General features: G+C 44.4%; 1 protein-coding gene across 1 annotated transcript in view; it reads right to left on the bottom strand.

The window, feature by feature from the left end:
* Positions 1 to 377: 377 nt before the first annotated feature.
* Positions 378 to 17,943, bottom strand: part of LOC133111497 (talin-2-like) — a 141,874-nt gene continuing 124,308 nt past the window's right edge. Inside the window, exons 49-58 of the mRNA XM_061221908.1 lie at positions 17,480 to 17,596; positions 16,456 to 16,641; positions 14,822 to 14,929; positions 14,346 to 14,451; positions 11,846 to 11,970; positions 8,015 to 8,140; positions 7,307 to 7,369; positions 6,677 to 6,859; positions 6,148 to 6,273; positions 378 to 5,613 (exon numbers count right to left, since the gene is read on the bottom strand). Coding sequence (XP_061077892.1) covers positions 5,485 to 5,613; positions 6,148 to 6,273; positions 6,677 to 6,859; positions 7,307 to 7,369; positions 8,015 to 8,140; positions 11,846 to 11,970; positions 14,346 to 14,451; positions 14,822 to 14,929; positions 16,456 to 16,641; positions 17,480 to 17,596 — 1,269 coding nt within the window. The 3' untranslated portion in view covers positions 378 to 5,484. The remainder of the gene's footprint in view (positions 5,614 to 6,147; positions 6,274 to 6,676; positions 6,860 to 7,306; positions 7,370 to 8,014; positions 8,141 to 11,845; positions 11,971 to 14,345; positions 14,452 to 14,821; positions 14,930 to 16,455; positions 16,642 to 17,479; positions 17,597 to 17,943) is intronic.

The following is a 17,943-nucleotide window of genomic DNA, read 5'->3' as shown; positions in this document are numbered from 1 at the left end:
ATAAATCCTGAAGGTCCAGTTTTTGGATAAAGGTGGCCCTTGACATGAAATATTTTGGAAGACTCTGTAGAACCGTACCTGTGTGAGTGTGTGACTGGAGCTACAGAGATTGTGCGCGACTGTGGGCTCAAACATGGCTTACAATATATCCACAGGGATATCCTGTAAGGCAGGTGAGCAATTGAAACAAATCAGTAGCTGCAATTTCATGTGCTTATGTAACCTTATGTGGCAAGGACACGGTGTGTGGGAAGGAACGAGGAAGAAAGTTCATCACAAAAAAAAAACAGGAATCCAGTAGTCTCTTGTGAAAAGCAATACAACAAAATAAATCCATCTTAAACCATCACATCTTCACAAAAGAGAACAAAACTCAGTGTAATTTGAAAGCCTTTATTTTCAGTGAATACAAAAAATATTTTTTGTGGCCAGATAAATAGTTTACATACAGCATATTTTTACGTCTCCTCTCACTGTAATTCTCTGACAACTACTTCAGTCCTTCAATGGAACAGCAAACAACAACAGCTCCAATACAAGTACGAGTCTTATCATTTTCCAGTAAAATACATCACAATAAGCTGTATCAATGAGATTTATATCTTCCTTACATTTATTATTATTACAATAAAAACAAACAAACAAACAATATTCATAGTGGCAACAAAAAGACAAGGGAACCAGGAAGTCAGTCCAACTTGAGATGTGTCACATATAAGACATCAACTCTACAGTCTTGTTAATACTTATACAAGACTGAAAAACAATTCTGTCAGAGCTCAAAAGCATCTTAGCACATGCTCTTGAAATGCAGTCCAGAAACTACTTTTCATCCATCTGCACATTATTTGACTGCCAGACAACTCTGCAGTGCTCCAAGGCAATGCTGAATAAGCAACGGATGAAGGCTCTGATATGGAAGAGTACAGCGGAGTGCCTGGATGACCGTGACCTATTAGGACAGGGTCAGACCAGGTCTGAGTCTGGAACAAAATGGCAGACCCCCCACCCTCCACCCCCGTAACTGGAGGGACAAACTGCAGTTCTAGCAAGTGAGAGACTTCGAGGGCAACAGACTAAGGCACTAATACGCGACACAGCCCGGACCAGAAACTCTCCAGGGACAAGGGGCTCATGGAAGAGATTTCATTAAAGAAACTGTCATGGGCAGTGATGTGGGACCCGGTGAGGGAACGCTTGCATCGTTCAGGGAGGCGTTCGGGTTTCTTGCTCTCGTAATTTAGCATAGGGCTGAGGCTGAAATATTGCAGGAGTCAGCAGAAATGCGGTCAGGATACCGAGTGCTTCAAAATGAGAAATGCCTACAGCACCCGCAAGAGTAAGAGGGGTTATTTATGTCGAGTCCAACATCGGCCATACATCTGAATATTCAATGCAGCAAGGGTATCGTGTCATTATCTCACACTATGAATGGGGGGAATTTAATGGCGGGGTATTTGTAATAACATCTATAAACAACGTTTTTCACAATGACCTGAGCCCAGTTCTGTTTGTCTGGAGACCATGACAGGGAATCAATAGGCAGAGGAATGAAATACAACGAGAACCATGGTACCATGAACAAAAGTGGAACTGCCGAGTCTCAAAATAAATTCACCTGTCCTGACAGAACTCCCCAGCCCAAAGGAATGAAAATGTGGTGAAATTATTAAATAAAGGTAAAACTAAAAAGCCCTTAAAAGCAGAACCCACTGGAGCCACAGAAGGTAGCAGTTTATCTACCAGGGAAGTGGAGGGGAAAAACCCGGCTGTCGGACTCAGGAGTGCAACCCCAACAGTCTGCTAAATGAATAAATTGTAAATTAAAAACAACAGCATTCTTCACACCGGAATCTAAAAACACAGAAGGGTCTCCAGCACTACCATCGTTGGGATGCCAATCCCGATAGAGTCTCCATCATTTACAGCGTTCTGTACCAGAGGTTCCATCGATGAAAGACCACTCGCTAAACAAAGACACTTTATGAATGTGTCGACTCTTGTTGCTGAGAACCGTTAACACGGGCTGTACAAAGTCAGGAAGAAGTTCCATCACGTCTCCATACCACTCACTGCTAAATGCAGCCTTAAAAATAAAACCTTTTAAACACAAGGGATGAGTTGCACATGTACATATTCAGTAGCTGTCGCTGAATGCGTCTGATTTGCCAGTATGGAAATAAGCCTCCCTGGTCCGGGTTCTCTGTAGCCTTCAAAGGCGGGCAGAGGAATTCGGACCCAGAATGTGCTGGACTGCACAGCTGGGAAGCTTCACTGTAGATCTAGAGCTAGTATTTCTGTATGCACCCAGGGCTCTCAATGTTAATAATACCCTGTGTAACTGAATAAACACTGAGGAACAGTGACAGAGCAGGACCCCCAAGGAGAGAAAACATCCTGTTTCCATTTTCACATTTGATAAATAACACACTGTTTCATTAACGGATAAAATAAACTGTCTGGCTTATATCTATTGCTAAATACACCGATCCATGGTACAGTGACATAACAATTTAGACATGATTCCATGTACTTAAGCAGCCACTGTGTTGCAGTCTGTATTGAGTATTGAGTATAATGTTATGCATCTCATTACTTTGTGGTTTTCTGCAACGTTGTGATTGTTTTAGGGATCTTGAGATTAGTTTAAGAACCCCTTACTGGCTCACCATATAGCAGAGATACAGAAAAACAAGAATCTGACTTGAATGTAGATACTACTGTATGTATTGCACTCTTGAGTGCAGTCTGTGCAGGCATACATATTGAATAGACCTTCTTAAAATGTAGTTCTCCAACTGGCTGTTTGAGTGATGGAGAACTGTAAGAAAAGATCCATTTTACTCTAGTAAAAATTGATCACATTACAGAGCTTTACCTCAACCATAAATAACATGGGTATACAAGCTGTCGGTGCGACCAATAGACATCGCTGGTTGCCAGAATAATATGGCCATCTTCAAAATAAATAGAAGTATCTGTGTTTTTACAGCAATTGTTCCCAGTCTGTGGGCCACAAAGGGTGAAGGAGGCTGAGAAAAAATGCATTTTCATTGGACATTCACACCAGTCAAAGCTAAACACCTCCCTCGTTAATGTCCTACATTACTTACAGTATGGAGGATAATAAGCACTTAGTGGGCACAGTCTAAGTGCATTTGTTTGACATATGCTAAAATTTTAATTCCATATTTGAACATATGCAATGTTTTAAAATGTTTGGATTTTAAATGTAAATATATCCAATTAAGGTGTATTGTAGGTTCAGAAAGCTAGTGAGCTTCTGTTTATGGAGCTCAACTGCAGTAGCTAAAAGGATGCTAACTCTCACCACGCCATTGGAAGAATGGATTAAATCCAAAGAAATTAAAGTAAAAAAGAAATGATCAATCACAGTCCAAATATAGCTTTTCTGCACACCATACACCATACATAGATACAAGATAGGAACATAACATTTTAGAATAGTTGTGAGCAGAATTGGGCCTTGAGGAAAACCTACATGAAATCTCCTGTGGATAGACTATGTGGTTTGTGCCTTCAAAAGGCTAAAATAACTACTGTATTTTCTTTTTCTTGAAAAGATAGAGAACGACAGATTTTGCGTCTGTGTGCTTGTGTGTACTCTGTCGATCATGAAATTCCTTCCTGCTTGTAGGAAGAAACACTTTTTAAGAGGCTTAAGACAATAGCTTTAAGCAACCCTCTTCAGAAAGACTATATGATCATTTGTAATCGATTAGCTTTAATATTAGACCTACAGTCATTCCAATGATGAAAGTGAGAGTGACATGACCTGACAGGGCACCTGCTTCACACTTTCACTGTTGCATCTTACAGTGCATTCAGAGAAATGCGGTGCTTTTTCAAAGGTTGTCTTAAACTGACACCAGCCGATTATGACAGCTCACACACTGAGTGAGCTATCCTGCAAAATGTGCCTTTATCACACCACATATAGACTGACACAGGCACACACATACTCTCAGAAACAAAGTGACAGTGGAGGTACATTTTTGTTTCCCAAATGTATCCAGAAAGAACGGGATACTTTGGGTACAAATGAGTATGTTTTCCAAACAAAAAAGGTACAAATGAATTTTTCTTGCCAGCTAGACAGACCATTTTATATACCTATAGGGCACCTAGTGACAAGCATTTGTACCTTTTCAGGCACTTTTCGTACCTTTATTTCTGAGGGTGCACACACACATCCCCTGGTTGTCTAGTCCCTTGGGTGGGTTAGGACTCAATCAGTGTGGGAATGGTCAATTCAGGTAAGGTTGATCTGGATCAGGTTGGTTTGGGCGAGATCAGGTTGGGTTGGCTTGTGTCATTGTGGTTAGGAATACACTTTCTTTCCCAAGTTGCCGCTTATGAGGGCCTTTTGGGAAAGAAAAGCTTGCACTGGCCATTTGGGGTTGCATTGGGTCAAAGGTTGTGTCAGCTTAGCTTGTGTAAGGTTGGTTGGGGTTGGATCAGTATGATCAAGCTTGTGTTGGGTTGGACTGGGTCAGTTCAGTCTAGGTCAGGCAAGGTTGTATTGGCTCAGTTTAGGTAAGATAGGCTTGGGTTGGTTCAGCTTGTGTAAGGTTGGTTTGATTGGTTGGTCCAGCTTGGGTAAGGTTGGTTTGGGTTGGTTCAACTTGAGTAAGGTTGGCCTGTTTCAGTTTAGGTAAGGTTAGTTGGGGTTGGATCAGTATGATTAAGGTAGTGTTGGGTTGGACTGGGTCAGTTCAGTCTAGGTCAGGCAAGGTTGCATTGGCTGAGCTTAGGTAAGGCTCGCTTCTGATGGTTCAGCTTGGGTAAGGTTGGTTTAGGTTGGTTCAGTTTGGGTAAGGTTGGTCTGGGTTGGTTCAGGTTAGGTAAGGTTGATTTGGGTTGGTTCAGTTTGGGTAAGGTTGATTTGGGCTGGTTCAGTTTGGGTAAGGTTGGTTTGGGCTGGTTCAGGTTAGGCAAGGTTGATTTGGGTCGGTTCAGCTTGGGTAAGGTTGGTTTAAGTTGGTTCAGTTTGGGTAAGGTTGGTTTAGGTTGGTTCAGGTTGGTTCAGGTTAGGTAAGGTTGATTTGGGCTGGCTCAGTTTGGGTAAGGTTGGTTTGGGCTGGTTCAGTTTGGGTAATGTTAGTTTGGGTTGGTTCAGTTTGGGTAAGGTTGGTTCAGGTTGGTTCAGGTTAGGTAAGGTTGATTTGGGCTGGTTCAGTTTGGGGAAGGTTGGTCTGGGCTGGTTCAGTTTGGGTAAGGTTGGTTTGGGCTGGTTCAGTTTGGGTGAGGTTGGTTTGGGCTGGTTCAGTTTGGGTAAGGTTAGTTTGGGTTGGTTCAGTTTGGGTAATGTTGGTTTGGGTTGGTCCAGTTTGGGTAAGGTTGGTTTGGGCTGGTTCAGTTTGGGTAAGGTTGGTTTGGGCTGGTTCAGTTTGGGTAAGGTTGGTTTGGGCTGGTTCAGTTTGGGTGAGGTTGGTTTGGGCTGGTTCAGTTTGAGGTCCAGGCTCAGTTGCCCTCCTCTCGCAGCTCTGTGGGCAGGAACTTGTACTGCTGCTGTCGGATCTGAGCCAGCTTCTTCCTGGCCTCCTCCAGCTCCCTCTCCTTCCTCAGCATCTCTTCCTGTGCTGCAATGATCTACACAAATGGGAGTGATGGGGTGGGGTCAGCTGTACTCCACCCACTTCCTTGGGATAAGTATGGCTAGTTACATGCATAATGATTTATAAACGAAGGACTCTGATATGTGAATCTGACAGGGGATTCCTATGTAGATATAGTCAGAAACAGCGACAGAAAGACAGACAGACACAGAGATACAACGTCTGTTTCTCTGTTGTTGAGCCACCTTTTGTTGAGTTGAAAATAAACCTAATGGAAGTGAATCCCCAGACCCAGGGAGAGAGCAGATGTTTACCTTTCCATTACTCCTGCATGTGGATGAAAAAGACATTCATTCCAAAAACTGTGTGTTCAAACAGCTGAGAAAGCCTGATAAAAACAGGGCTCTGAAGCCCAGCCCATTGCCTCCTTTTGCCCAAAGCAGCCTGAAGGCCCTGCATGCGAACTCAAAGCCATTTTAAGCCTTCACTTAGAAGGATTCGGGGGATGCAGCTTTCCAAACCCTGATAAAGATGGTGACTATTCCGGCACCCCGCGGCCCAGCCTCACCTGAGCAATTCCTCCCACAAACTTGGTCTTGACCACCACGCTGTCGTCGTCCACCTTGTCGAAGGCGGCCTTCTGGGCGGCTCTCACTAGGTTATCGGACGCCCGCTTCACCGCGTTCCCGGCAGCCTACGGGAGCAGAGCCTCCGTTAGAGCAGGGACTGCCCTCCCATGATTTGGCTGTTTTCCCCCAGGCACGTGACTTTACCGCGTCATGCGCAGAGACGCTATACACACACCGGATTCAGCTGGTTGAAACCTAGCAACAGTAGGTCATAGTCTGGGCATGTAAACTTGAGGATATTACTTCTGAAGGTTTTCATTTTTGTTTTCATTTCATTAGTATTATATAAAGTGATGTATAGGCATATTGGGAATCTTGTTCATTTTAATAACCTTACCTAACATAATTCAAAATCTTTTTTTCTTTGCAGGGGTAAACTCAAATCAGAACGCCAGCCAGAATTTGTAATTAAGTCCACATCATAAACAAGTGTTGACAGACAGGTGAAAGCTGAGACAGTGTGGGTACCTGCAGTCTCTTCATGGCTTCAGAGTCCTGGTCAGCTTTGACCTTGCAGGCCACCAGTAGCTGGGCGGTGGAGGCGGCCACCTGCTTGGCGGAGGAGATGAGCTTCTCTTCGCTGGCGTGGCCCTGGACCGAGGCGTTTGCCGCTTCGCACAGACTGCTGGTCGCTGCGGCCACCATGCGAGCCTTCAGGGAGGGAGGAGGGAGAGGGAGGGAGAAGAAGAGAGAGAGAGGGAGAGAGGGAGCTGATGCCAGTAAATTCACTCACAGCTTCCTCATTTCCAGCAAGGCCATGCCAGAATGCCATTCCTCAAATAGCCACATGTACATGGTGTGTGGGTGTGTTCGTGGTTTGAGTGTGTTTTGCATATGTGGTTCCTATATGTGTATGTGTATGTGTGTGTGAGAGAGAAAGAGAGAAAGAGAGAGAGAGAGAGAGAGAGAGAATATTTGTGTGTATATTATGAGTGTTGACACGCTGTGTGTATGTGTGTGCGTGAGAGTGCATGTTTATGGGTATATTCATTTGCGTGTTGGCAGGCTCTTTGTGTCTGTGTGTGTGTGTGTGTGAGTGAGTCCACATTTGTGTGTATATTTGTATGTGTGTTGGCAGGCTGTGTGTGTGTGACTCACAGCAGAGATGAGGCCCTGGGACCACTGGCCATCATCCACGGCATTAGCAGGGATGGACCCCACCTACAGGAGAGAGGCAGGCATTACACGAACAATGATATTTACGTGCTGTTACCCATGTTGATGGTAAAATAAGTTACACTGTGGGTTAATGCGAACAGGTGATGAACACAGTTGTATACAGTTGCTACAGCAGCGGGCTGCAGTGTCTGCAGGCATTTGCTTCAACCGTACGCTACACCACCTGAATATTACGAATTAGCTTATTATCTGAACCGAGCAGGTGAAAGAATAGCAAATACCCACAGAGACTGCAGGAGCTGAGTGGAGTTGAGTAGCACTGAGCTACAGAATAAGGCTGTAAACATTGCTATGGCGATTTGGATTAGTCCAAGTACAGGATGTTGTCTCATTAAATTAACGTTAGCTGCACTGGAACATAAACAAGAGGGACAACAAAAGCGCATGCAGATTTATCCAATCCTTCACGCCGCTTCTAAAAAATAACATCCGGTTTGTTTCTCTGCTACGAATTACAGCAAAAACTGAGAAGACTCAGCTACTGGGGGAAGCTTCTGTTGAGGGTTGCGGTCGAGGCAGAGCTTTCTGTCACCGGCTCATTGAAATACACTGAATATCCTGTTTGCCATCTGTGAGCGATACTTCCTGTCCGTCTTCTCCGTCTTCTTCCTGTCCATCTGTCCTTACCTTGCCCTGTGCCACCAGCTCCCTCTGTGCTGCCGAGGCGGACTTCACCAGGGCACTGGTTGCCGCAGCGATGGACTTGGCCGCCTCCAGGATCTGTTCCTCAAAGTCCAAGTTCTCGTCTGCTTGCTGAAACACAACACAGTCAGCGAGAACAGGGATAAAACACTAACCAGCAGCGGTTTTCAGAAAAGAATACAGGTACATCAAAACAGGCAACCATATTTAATGAAGGGGGAACGGTTACAGTCACTGCTAATCTGACTGACTGTAGTGCTTGTGAAAGAATAGAGAAGAGGCCTCTCACTGTGGAATCCCAAATGCTCATCAGACAGTTTCCACACTTACCAATACCACATTCAAGTCCCACTGCCCAAAATCTATGGACCCATAACAACTACAATCAGCCTAGTACGTCACAAGTGTTGCTAATCTCAATCTCCCTAAAAATAAATGCTGTCCCTGGACCACCTCTGTCACTCACAATCCATTTTAGCACAGTATGAATTCTGACCCCAAATCAGTTTCAAAAAACGGCCATTGTATTTGTATAAAATGTGGACCATTTTGAGGTTATTGCTGAAATCACTAACAACAAACAAGCACTAAAAAAACACTGCTGACAGAACTGTGATTTCAAGGAAAGTTATTTTTTCCAGGATGTTATTGTTTCAAAGTCTTAAGGAGTGTGGAAACCCGGAGCTGAGCTCTCTCTGAAGGCCAGCCGCTCAGCCCAGAGAAGCTCTCCATTAGTGACTGCAGTCTGTGGAAAACTGGCCACAATGAGGACGTGGCACACTGACGCCACTTCAGACATGCTCCACAGCTCCGAAAACCTCTCATCACAAACCCCAAAGAATTACTCTGCCCACCACTGCTCAGCAAAAGCCATTCAGCAGACCACTGCTGTACTCCATACTGAAAAGAATGGGTGCTAATAAGCAACTCCAACCAACACGTGTTCTAGGACTGCACAGCAGCGGAGCTCAAACTCAGTGCATCAGTCCATTTCAAATAAATAAACATACTCACTCTGTAAAGGAAAATGTTTGCATAACAGAAATTTTAGGCGAAGGTAAACTAGGAAAGGTATTTGCATTCGATTTGTGTTTGCTTTGCATTTCTGTGGTTCTACTCAGAATAGCCCTGGGAAAACGGCCACAAACAAGCCTTCAAAAGGAATGTAGTAAAATATGCATCAGGTACCACACTAATATTTGTACACTGCTCTTGTCAAATCAATAAATTAATACATAAACAGAATGCATGAATATATAATAGTCTGCATGGACGGGACTGTCATTTCCCGATTTTATATCACATTAAATGCAAAGAACATATATTTTATGCAAGGAGCTCACACCTCAAGGTGTAGCAAAGCTTTGCATTGTTATTAAATCAGCCTACTGACAAAATGCATAATACAAAAACATAGAAGCACACTGTGCAGTGATGTTGCCCAGATTAAAATCTTCCTCAGCTAACACTTTATGACGGTGCCCTCTCATGGTGATAGAATGATACTGCATGCACACGACGACTACATATTTGATCCTGACATGCCTTAGTTGATAAACTACAATTATCTTGCCACACTGAATCAGATTCAAGCAGCTCGTTTGCAAAGTAACAATGCAAACAAACACAAATGAAAAAAATCATCACATTGCAAACACATTCACACACACATGCATGATCGCACACACACGTACTGTAAACAAAGACCCACAGAAAGTCACACTCACAGGTCCCTCACCACAATGTTCTCCAGCACACACACATTACACACACATCACATGAGTCTGGAGACAGAGCGGGACACTGTAGGAATATGTTTGATATATAGTTGGATTGAATAACAACCTAATATATCAAACATATCAGACAGAGCCCTGCAAAGAAGGCTTCCAGGTTTAAATCGCTTAAGAGAACTGCGGTGAGCCATGCTGGGATGGACCAGGGATGTCTACTGTGTGTGCGTGTGTGTGTGTGTGTGTGTATATGAGTATGTGTGTGAGACTGTGTGCATGTGTGTATGTGAGACTGTATGTGTGTGTGCGTGTGTGTGTGTGTGTGTGTGTGCATTTGTGTGTCCATGTGTGAGTGAGTAGGTTACAGAGGGAGAGAGCAGGAGAAGGAAGAAGAGTCGAGAGGAGGGAAGGAGACAGAGGCTACTGTAACTGAGAGCATTGTTTGACTGACAGAGACAAAACACCTGCAGGCTCTACCACAGGTTATGGCTCCACTGCATAAAAACACAGGCATTCAGTCTACACACACACAAACAAACACACACATACACACACACACGTGTACATGTACCCATGCGTACATGTGTACGCATACACACACATACACACGCAGTCTGATCCAGGAGTTAGAATGACAGTCTTCCCTGTAAGGCTGACAGAGCCCCTCCTCATAGGATTAAGATTGACAGATCACCTGAAGGCAGGGGCACTGTACACGCAGTGAGATGAACTGTGCTTAAATCTGACAGGTCGATTCCACCCTTCAGAAAGATGAGGACATCACTGCAGTGGTAACAGATAGTCCTCTGCCCATGCTGAGGCCACAGAAACAATGTCCTGAGCACCGCATAGAACACACACGCACACAGCTCAAACGCACCCACGCAAACTTACAGTGCAAAAACAAATGCACAATAACATACACAAAGACACATACACAGATATATGCAATCACACATGCTCTGTAGCACACATACTATAATGTATGAAAACTAAAATACATGCACACACACACATAAAAGCACCTACATGCAAACACACACACAGATGCACCCAGACACACGTCTTTGCAATTGGGAAATGGAGCTGCTTTTAGGCAAAACCCTAATGTAAATAATTTTCACAGCAAATAAAGTACAGGATTCACATTTATATGCACCAGTAAACTTTTTTGTCATGAGTCTCAGATAATTAACCTCCAGAATGAACCAATTTCAAGATAAACCTCAAGAGTACCATGCAAGTATAACTGCATCTCCCATAAACAAAATGGCCGATATAAATTCACTACATAATCACACAATAAAACCTACCTACATTAACTGTCCATGAACAGCACAGATGTGTCATGCACAATGGTTTCCTGGCTTGACTGCTTAATCTCTACAAATAGGTGCAGAGATTTGTAGTCTGACAGAATTATGTACATAAAAACAGCTTGACTAACACTATATCAGACATACAGATGGTCCAAGCCACCCACATTATGTGCTGAACCATGAGCTTAGTGTAAGTCACTGAAGTGCAGAATAAGTCACTGTCCCTAAATATAGGTCACAGTTAAAATGAGTCACCAACGCTTGCAGTATGTCAATAAATGACAGAATAAATCACCCAAAAAATTATGTAGAGCCCAGAATAAGTCAGCTAGACTCAAAAGCAGTCACTGAAGCACTGAATCTCAGACCAGTTTCAGCTCAAATGCAGAGTAAGTCAAGCAACAAGTTAGACAAAGTTTTTGAGTGTTTTTGATAGGTGGCAAATGAAAGATATCTTTTGGGAACAGAGCTGAAGGTAGTCCATGTGTGAGAGGGTTCAGAGGATTTTTCAGAGGTGTTCTTTGGTTTGAAGGAAGCAGAGTAGAGGCTTGGGGAAGCTTTTGGAGGTAGAAAGGAAGTGAGTTAGGTTTAAGGGATAGCAGGTTGGAGGTATTTTTTGGGGTTATAGGGTTATAGGGAGGTATAGGGTGATTTTACAATTTATAAGGGTTACAGTTAAAGGGTGCTTTTAGGTACAGAAAGGTTACATGTGTACAGTGCTGGGTGCTTTACTGGGGTACATAGCTGGAGGGCAGGTGTTGTACCTTGGGCTTGGCTCTTGGCTTGAGCTGTTCAAGTTTCTTGGCTGCAGCCTCAATGGATGCAGCTGCCCCCAGTAGCTCTGTCTCAGCAACCACAGTTGGGTCTTCTGGGTCCACCCACTCCGTGCCTGGAATGACCCCAACACATGGAGAATGTACAATACAGCACATTACCATGGTTATTAACAGGCACACTGAGTACCCACAATCCACTACAGTGTCATGCTTATTAACAAGCACATTCAGTACCCACAATCCACCGCAGTATCATGCTTAAACAAGCACACTGAGTACCCACAATCCACCACAGTATCAGGCTTATTAACAAGCACACTGAGTACCATAGGCCATTTCCACAATGGCATCATGCTAATACCATCATGCCAGTAATTAAGCTAGCCCATGGGTGCACAGCTCCTGTCCTGGAGGGCTAGTCCACGTGCTGGTTTTTGTTCCAACCAGTTATCTTAGTTTTAGTTGTCTGGCAACACTACAAACTATGCTGGTTCACTCCTATATTTGAGCACAGTAAAGTCTTTGGGACACATTTTTGCAGTCTGTGGCTGTAGCTGATGTCTATATAGGTGTCAGATCAAGATATGATTTAACTAATTATATAATTAAGAGTTGAAGTTGAAACAAAATCCTGAAATGGATCAACCTTTGTTGTGCACCCCTGAGCTAGACCATGGATTTTGATGCAAATCATAATTATGACACTTGTAACAGAAGCGGGATGAAATAGCGGGATTTTCATGATGAAATATGGGGATTTTTGGGAAGAAATAAGATCAAACTCATTTTTTCCACACAGGCTAATAGAAGAAAAGCCCATAGGAGGGATTTCTGTTTTAATTTCCTCATGTTGAAGCTCGACTTTTCATTCAAATTAAGCTTTCTTTTCGAGTCCCAAAAGCTGTGAAATATTATGATCAATAAACAGAAATGTCAGATGATTGATTGGCTCAAAGAAACAGAAGTAATTATTTTGTTATGGTTCTAGTCTGGGTCATCACCCCTTGTAATCCTACTAGAGAATGTAGTGTATTTCTTCCAGAATTTTGACTTCTCTTTTCTGTGTAGGAAAATGCAGCAGCATCATGGCTGACCAACAGGCACGTACCCAAAATATCAGCAGACACAGAGAAAACCCCACAATGCACCACAATATTATGCAAATTACAGGTACAATGAGTACCTACAATGCACCACATCATGCTTATTAAAATATGAAATGACACAAAATGCCCATGATGCACACCAACATCATGCTTATTAACAAGCACAAAGAGTACCCACAATGCATCGCAGCATACTGCCTATCCATAGGCACAATGTGTACCCACAGTAAGTGCACTGGAGTAAATTGGTTATTAACAAGCAATGAGTACCCACAATACACTAGAACCACCCAAGTATTAATAGTACAAGATTTATATAATCACCATGGAACTGTATTTGGCTGTTTTGTGCAGTTAACAAGCCTGCCGTACATGTGCAGTGTTTAGGTACTGCCACGCCGTCCAGAGACCCATCGCCCATGTGACCTCTGCCTCAGTGTTTTACTGAGAGCGCTTCCTAATGGGCCATCTTCACTCTTTATAGACTTTTCAAAGTGCCTATAAAGTGTGTGCATTTGGAACAGCTTGCAAAAACAGATGGAGTGATACATCTATTTTTTTACTGATTATAGGGAACCTTGGGGAAATGCAGTCAGGCGCCCTCTCTCCATCTCTCTCTCTCTCCTGTTCCTCACCGTTCCACTTTTGTTCCTGCAGTCTCCCTGTCTCTCTCTTTTCTCCCCCTCTCTATCTCTCCCCCTCCCTGTCTCTCCTGTCTCAAAGTTTCTTCCCCCCTCTGACCCCATCTCCCTCATGCTCTGTCGCACCTCTCTACTTCTTTGTCCATGAAGGATGATCTGCATGAGCAACAGAGCAAGTAATATACTTACCTCCGTCTGAGGCAGGGCAGAAAAGATGACATTAGACCTCTGGTAGGTTATAGGTTTTAGCGCTGCACTTAAACCCCTGCAGCGACCAACGACCTGCAGTGCCTGCACACCCACACTATACGACACAGCATCACATAGTGAGCATCGAACGTGTCGATGCTCCTCTTTCTGCCGCTTCTAGTCATACAGTATTATGGTGACATGCAATTTACAGTATTTGTCAAGTAATATAATGTAGGAAGCGTAGAAATCCATGTTGTGAATCTATAGGTAGACATCTACAGCAAAGTGGCTTTTAAATGGGCTGACATGGATTTATGGTCATGTATTAAAAATGAGAAGAAGTATGAACCCGCTGTGACCCTATTAAAATAAACACACTGTGCGCTCATTGGGTACAGACTGAATTAACATGAAGTGACATCATATGAAGCTGATATACGCCCATCCATGGACAGAGGCGCAGTGTTGTGTGTCTGTGTGTGTGTGTGTCTGTGTGCGTGTGCGTGTGTGTGTGCGTGTGTGTGTGCATGTGTATGTGTGTGTTCTCACCTTTCATGGCCTCGGCTGTTTGGATGAGTTCGGTGACCGCGCTCGCCACACGCTTAGAGAACGAGCTGAGCTGCTGTTTCTGCTCCGGCGTGGGCTTCTGCAGAACCTGAGCACAGAGGAGAGAGAGCACGTTACCACACACTGCACACATAGAAACTCCTGCATATGTGTCCCAACACAAGCATTATGTGCATACACACACACATGCATGCATGGGCACGCGCACACACACACACACACACACACACACACACACAATCCACAGTCATGCACTCGCTCTCCAGCTCTCACAAACACTAACACGTATACATGCGCTCACACATGCAGAGACATGTATATGCTCACCCACATACTAACTCATGTAAATGGAGACACAGACAGACAGACACACACACACACACACACACGCACACACACATACATACACACAGAACGGTACGGTTCACGAGGACACAGGTGAGGTTCCTCAGACTCACCTGCAGTACGTGTTCCAGAAGCTGCAGGTATCCTGCTGTACACTCAGTCCCCAGCACCAGGGCTCTGTCACGCACTTCTCCACTCACTTCCTGATGGTACGCTGCTCGCTGCACACACACATCACAGCCTCATAATACAGAGCAGAGTGAATAATGCACACACACACACACACACACACACACGCACACACATCACACACACATCACAGCCTCATAATACAGAGCAGGGTGAATAATGCACACACACACACACACATACACACACACATCACAGCCTCATAATACAGAGCAGGGTGAATAATGCACACACACACACACACACACACACACACACACGCACACACATCACACACACATCACAGCCTCATAATACAGAGCAGGGTGAATAATGCACACGCACACACACACACACACACACACACACACACACATATCACAGCCTCATAATACAGAGCAGGGTGAATAATGCACACACACACACACACACACATACACACACACATCACAGCCTCATAATACAGAGCAGGGTGAATAATGCACACACACACACACACACACACACACACACACACACACACACACACACACACACACACATCACAGCCTCATAATACAGAGCAGGGTGAATAATGCACACACACACACACACATACACACACACACACATATCACAGCCTCATAATACAGAGCAGGGTGAATAATGCACACGCGCACACACACACACACACACACACACACACACACACACACACACACACACACACACACACACACACACACACATCACACACATCACAGCCTCATAATACAGAGCAGGGTGAATAATGCACACACACACAGACACACAAACAAAAACACACACACACACACACAGACTCACACAGCACAACCTCATAATACAGAGCAGGGTGACTAATGCACACACACACACACACACACACACACACACACATCACAGCCTCATAATACAGAGCAGGGTGAATAACGCACACACACACACACACACACACAGACACACAAACAAAAACACACACACACACACACACACACACAGACTCACACAGCACAACCTCATAATACAGAGCAGGGTGACTAATGCACACACACACACACACACACAGTACAGCCTCATAATACAGTGCATGGTGAATGCACACAGACACTCTCAGAGGGCCAGACACACAAACCCATACAGGGCCAAACACACACACCCACACAAACAGGGATTAACATGCATGAGGCAAACATGTGTAAATGTACACAAAGGAAAAGACTGTATTGTTAAAAAAATCCAATATGCTGCACTCCTGAACTATCTATTCACAGTTATTATATTACTGTTATGGATGCTATTATCAGTGTGGCGCTAGGCCACTCTGTAGAGATTATGTAAAACAAGTCTCCAGAGGTTTTGCCGCAAGTAGGGTAGTGTTGTGGTGACATGTTTCCATGGCGACAGGAAATACAGATAATACTCTCTCTGACAGGGCTGATCTCGCAAATTGAAATTTGACAAATAAAAAGCAGGCTTTGCAAAAGGTGTCCACCCAAGCCTGCCATTGTAATGTGCTTTCCTGGCTGTGTGTGTAGAAGTTAAGCCCAGGCGTGAGAGTGTCGAGGAGACGGACCAGTACCTTGCACGCGGTTAGCATATCCGAGATGGCCTTGCGGCTCAGATTAGCTGTGGAGATCACGTCTTCCTGCTGGGCGGAGTTTCCTGCCGCCACAGCTTTGGCCGTCGCCATGGTCATTCCCTTGGTCATGCGCATGAACTCTTCCGGGGTGGTGGACTTCTCCGGAATGTCCTTGGACTGGAACAACTGCCCGGCAGAGAACACAAATCAACAGACAGGAGACCATCTCTTGGATACTGAAACTCAACTCGCTACTTAACTAGCTAAGTCTTGGCCTATTAGCGATGTGACTTACGGACACACAATGGTTTGTGTTTCACAGAAAAGTAGATAAGGCCCATGCAGTACATTTGCCAATTAGGTAGCAAGCACAGACAGCATTTAACAGCACTTATTTAATTAAACAAGTGATGCATGGTGTTAAAAGCACAGTGACTCCTGTTATCAAGCGCAGCCGTGTTTGTGTTATCGAACCCCTTTTAATTGCGTGCAGTGCACCTCCGATGCTTGTTATCATCCTGAGGGGACGCTGATAAGGATTAGAGCAATTTGCGAGAAAAATAAACTAATGAAGATTTGTGCCATTCTCTGTAACAATCACAGAGCATCTTATTAGAACAGAGGGGAAGAACTAGAGGATAATGGGAAGGATGGAGGAGGAGGAGGAAGGGGGGGGAAAGTACTCAGTGTTGTTTTGACGGTGATTGGTTACAAAGCCCTCCCTTCAAAAAGAAGAACATCTGCATGTTTTTCTCATTGCAAATTTCACAAATGTTTATTAAGGAGCTGAGCTTTCGGGCAAAGACCTTCTTCAGAGCTTCTGAGATGTTCTCTTCTTTTTAAAATCGCTTTGCCTCCAGCACTTTTCTCTGGCAGTTTTCTCCCTTACGAATTCCTGCCCCATTGCCCCATTCCCCCTCCTCCAACTCCTGTCCCCTCCCCCTACCCTTTAACAGCCCACACTTGTCCTCCTCCTCAAGGCCCACCGACCCTCCCCCCTCTCGTCGTGGCGGCTGGCGGGTACCGTCAGCTCCTGCTTGATGCACTCGATGGTGGCCTCCAGCGCGCGCGTCCCGCGAGTGGCCTCGTCCTCCACCGCCTTCACCGTCTTCAGGAGCGACGTCACGTTCGTCACCATCACCTGCATCCAGGAGGGAAGAGGCGGCGTCAGGAGGGGCAGGTTGAGGTTCTGTCCCATTTATTGCCGCAAATCAGTGATTTGAGACAATTGTTTTCTTGTTATAAGCTTTAGGGGCGGGTACAGCACCACAAATCTCATTGTTAGATCCTGAAATTATATTAATATCTGAATTTGTCATTTCCGCCATCTTGAATAAAATATGCAAATGAGCAACTGTACATATTTTGTCGAAATGACCATACCTCTTTTTTCAAGTCCATACCTCATGATAATTAAAGTATGTACCTCTGAAATGATCCGAAAGACCATAGATTGATGTTTCAGTGGAACATAACCTTAAAAACCGG

The sequence above is a fragment of the Conger conger genome, chromosome 15, assembly GCF_963514075.1.
Source record: "Conger conger chromosome 15, fConCon1.1, whole genome shotgun sequence".
Classification (NCBI taxonomy): domain Eukaryota; kingdom Metazoa; phylum Chordata; class Actinopteri; order Anguilliformes; family Congridae; genus Conger; species Conger conger.
The sequence above is the reverse complement of the archived record's forward strand: the minus strand, read 5'-3'. Positions and strand labels throughout refer to the sequence as shown.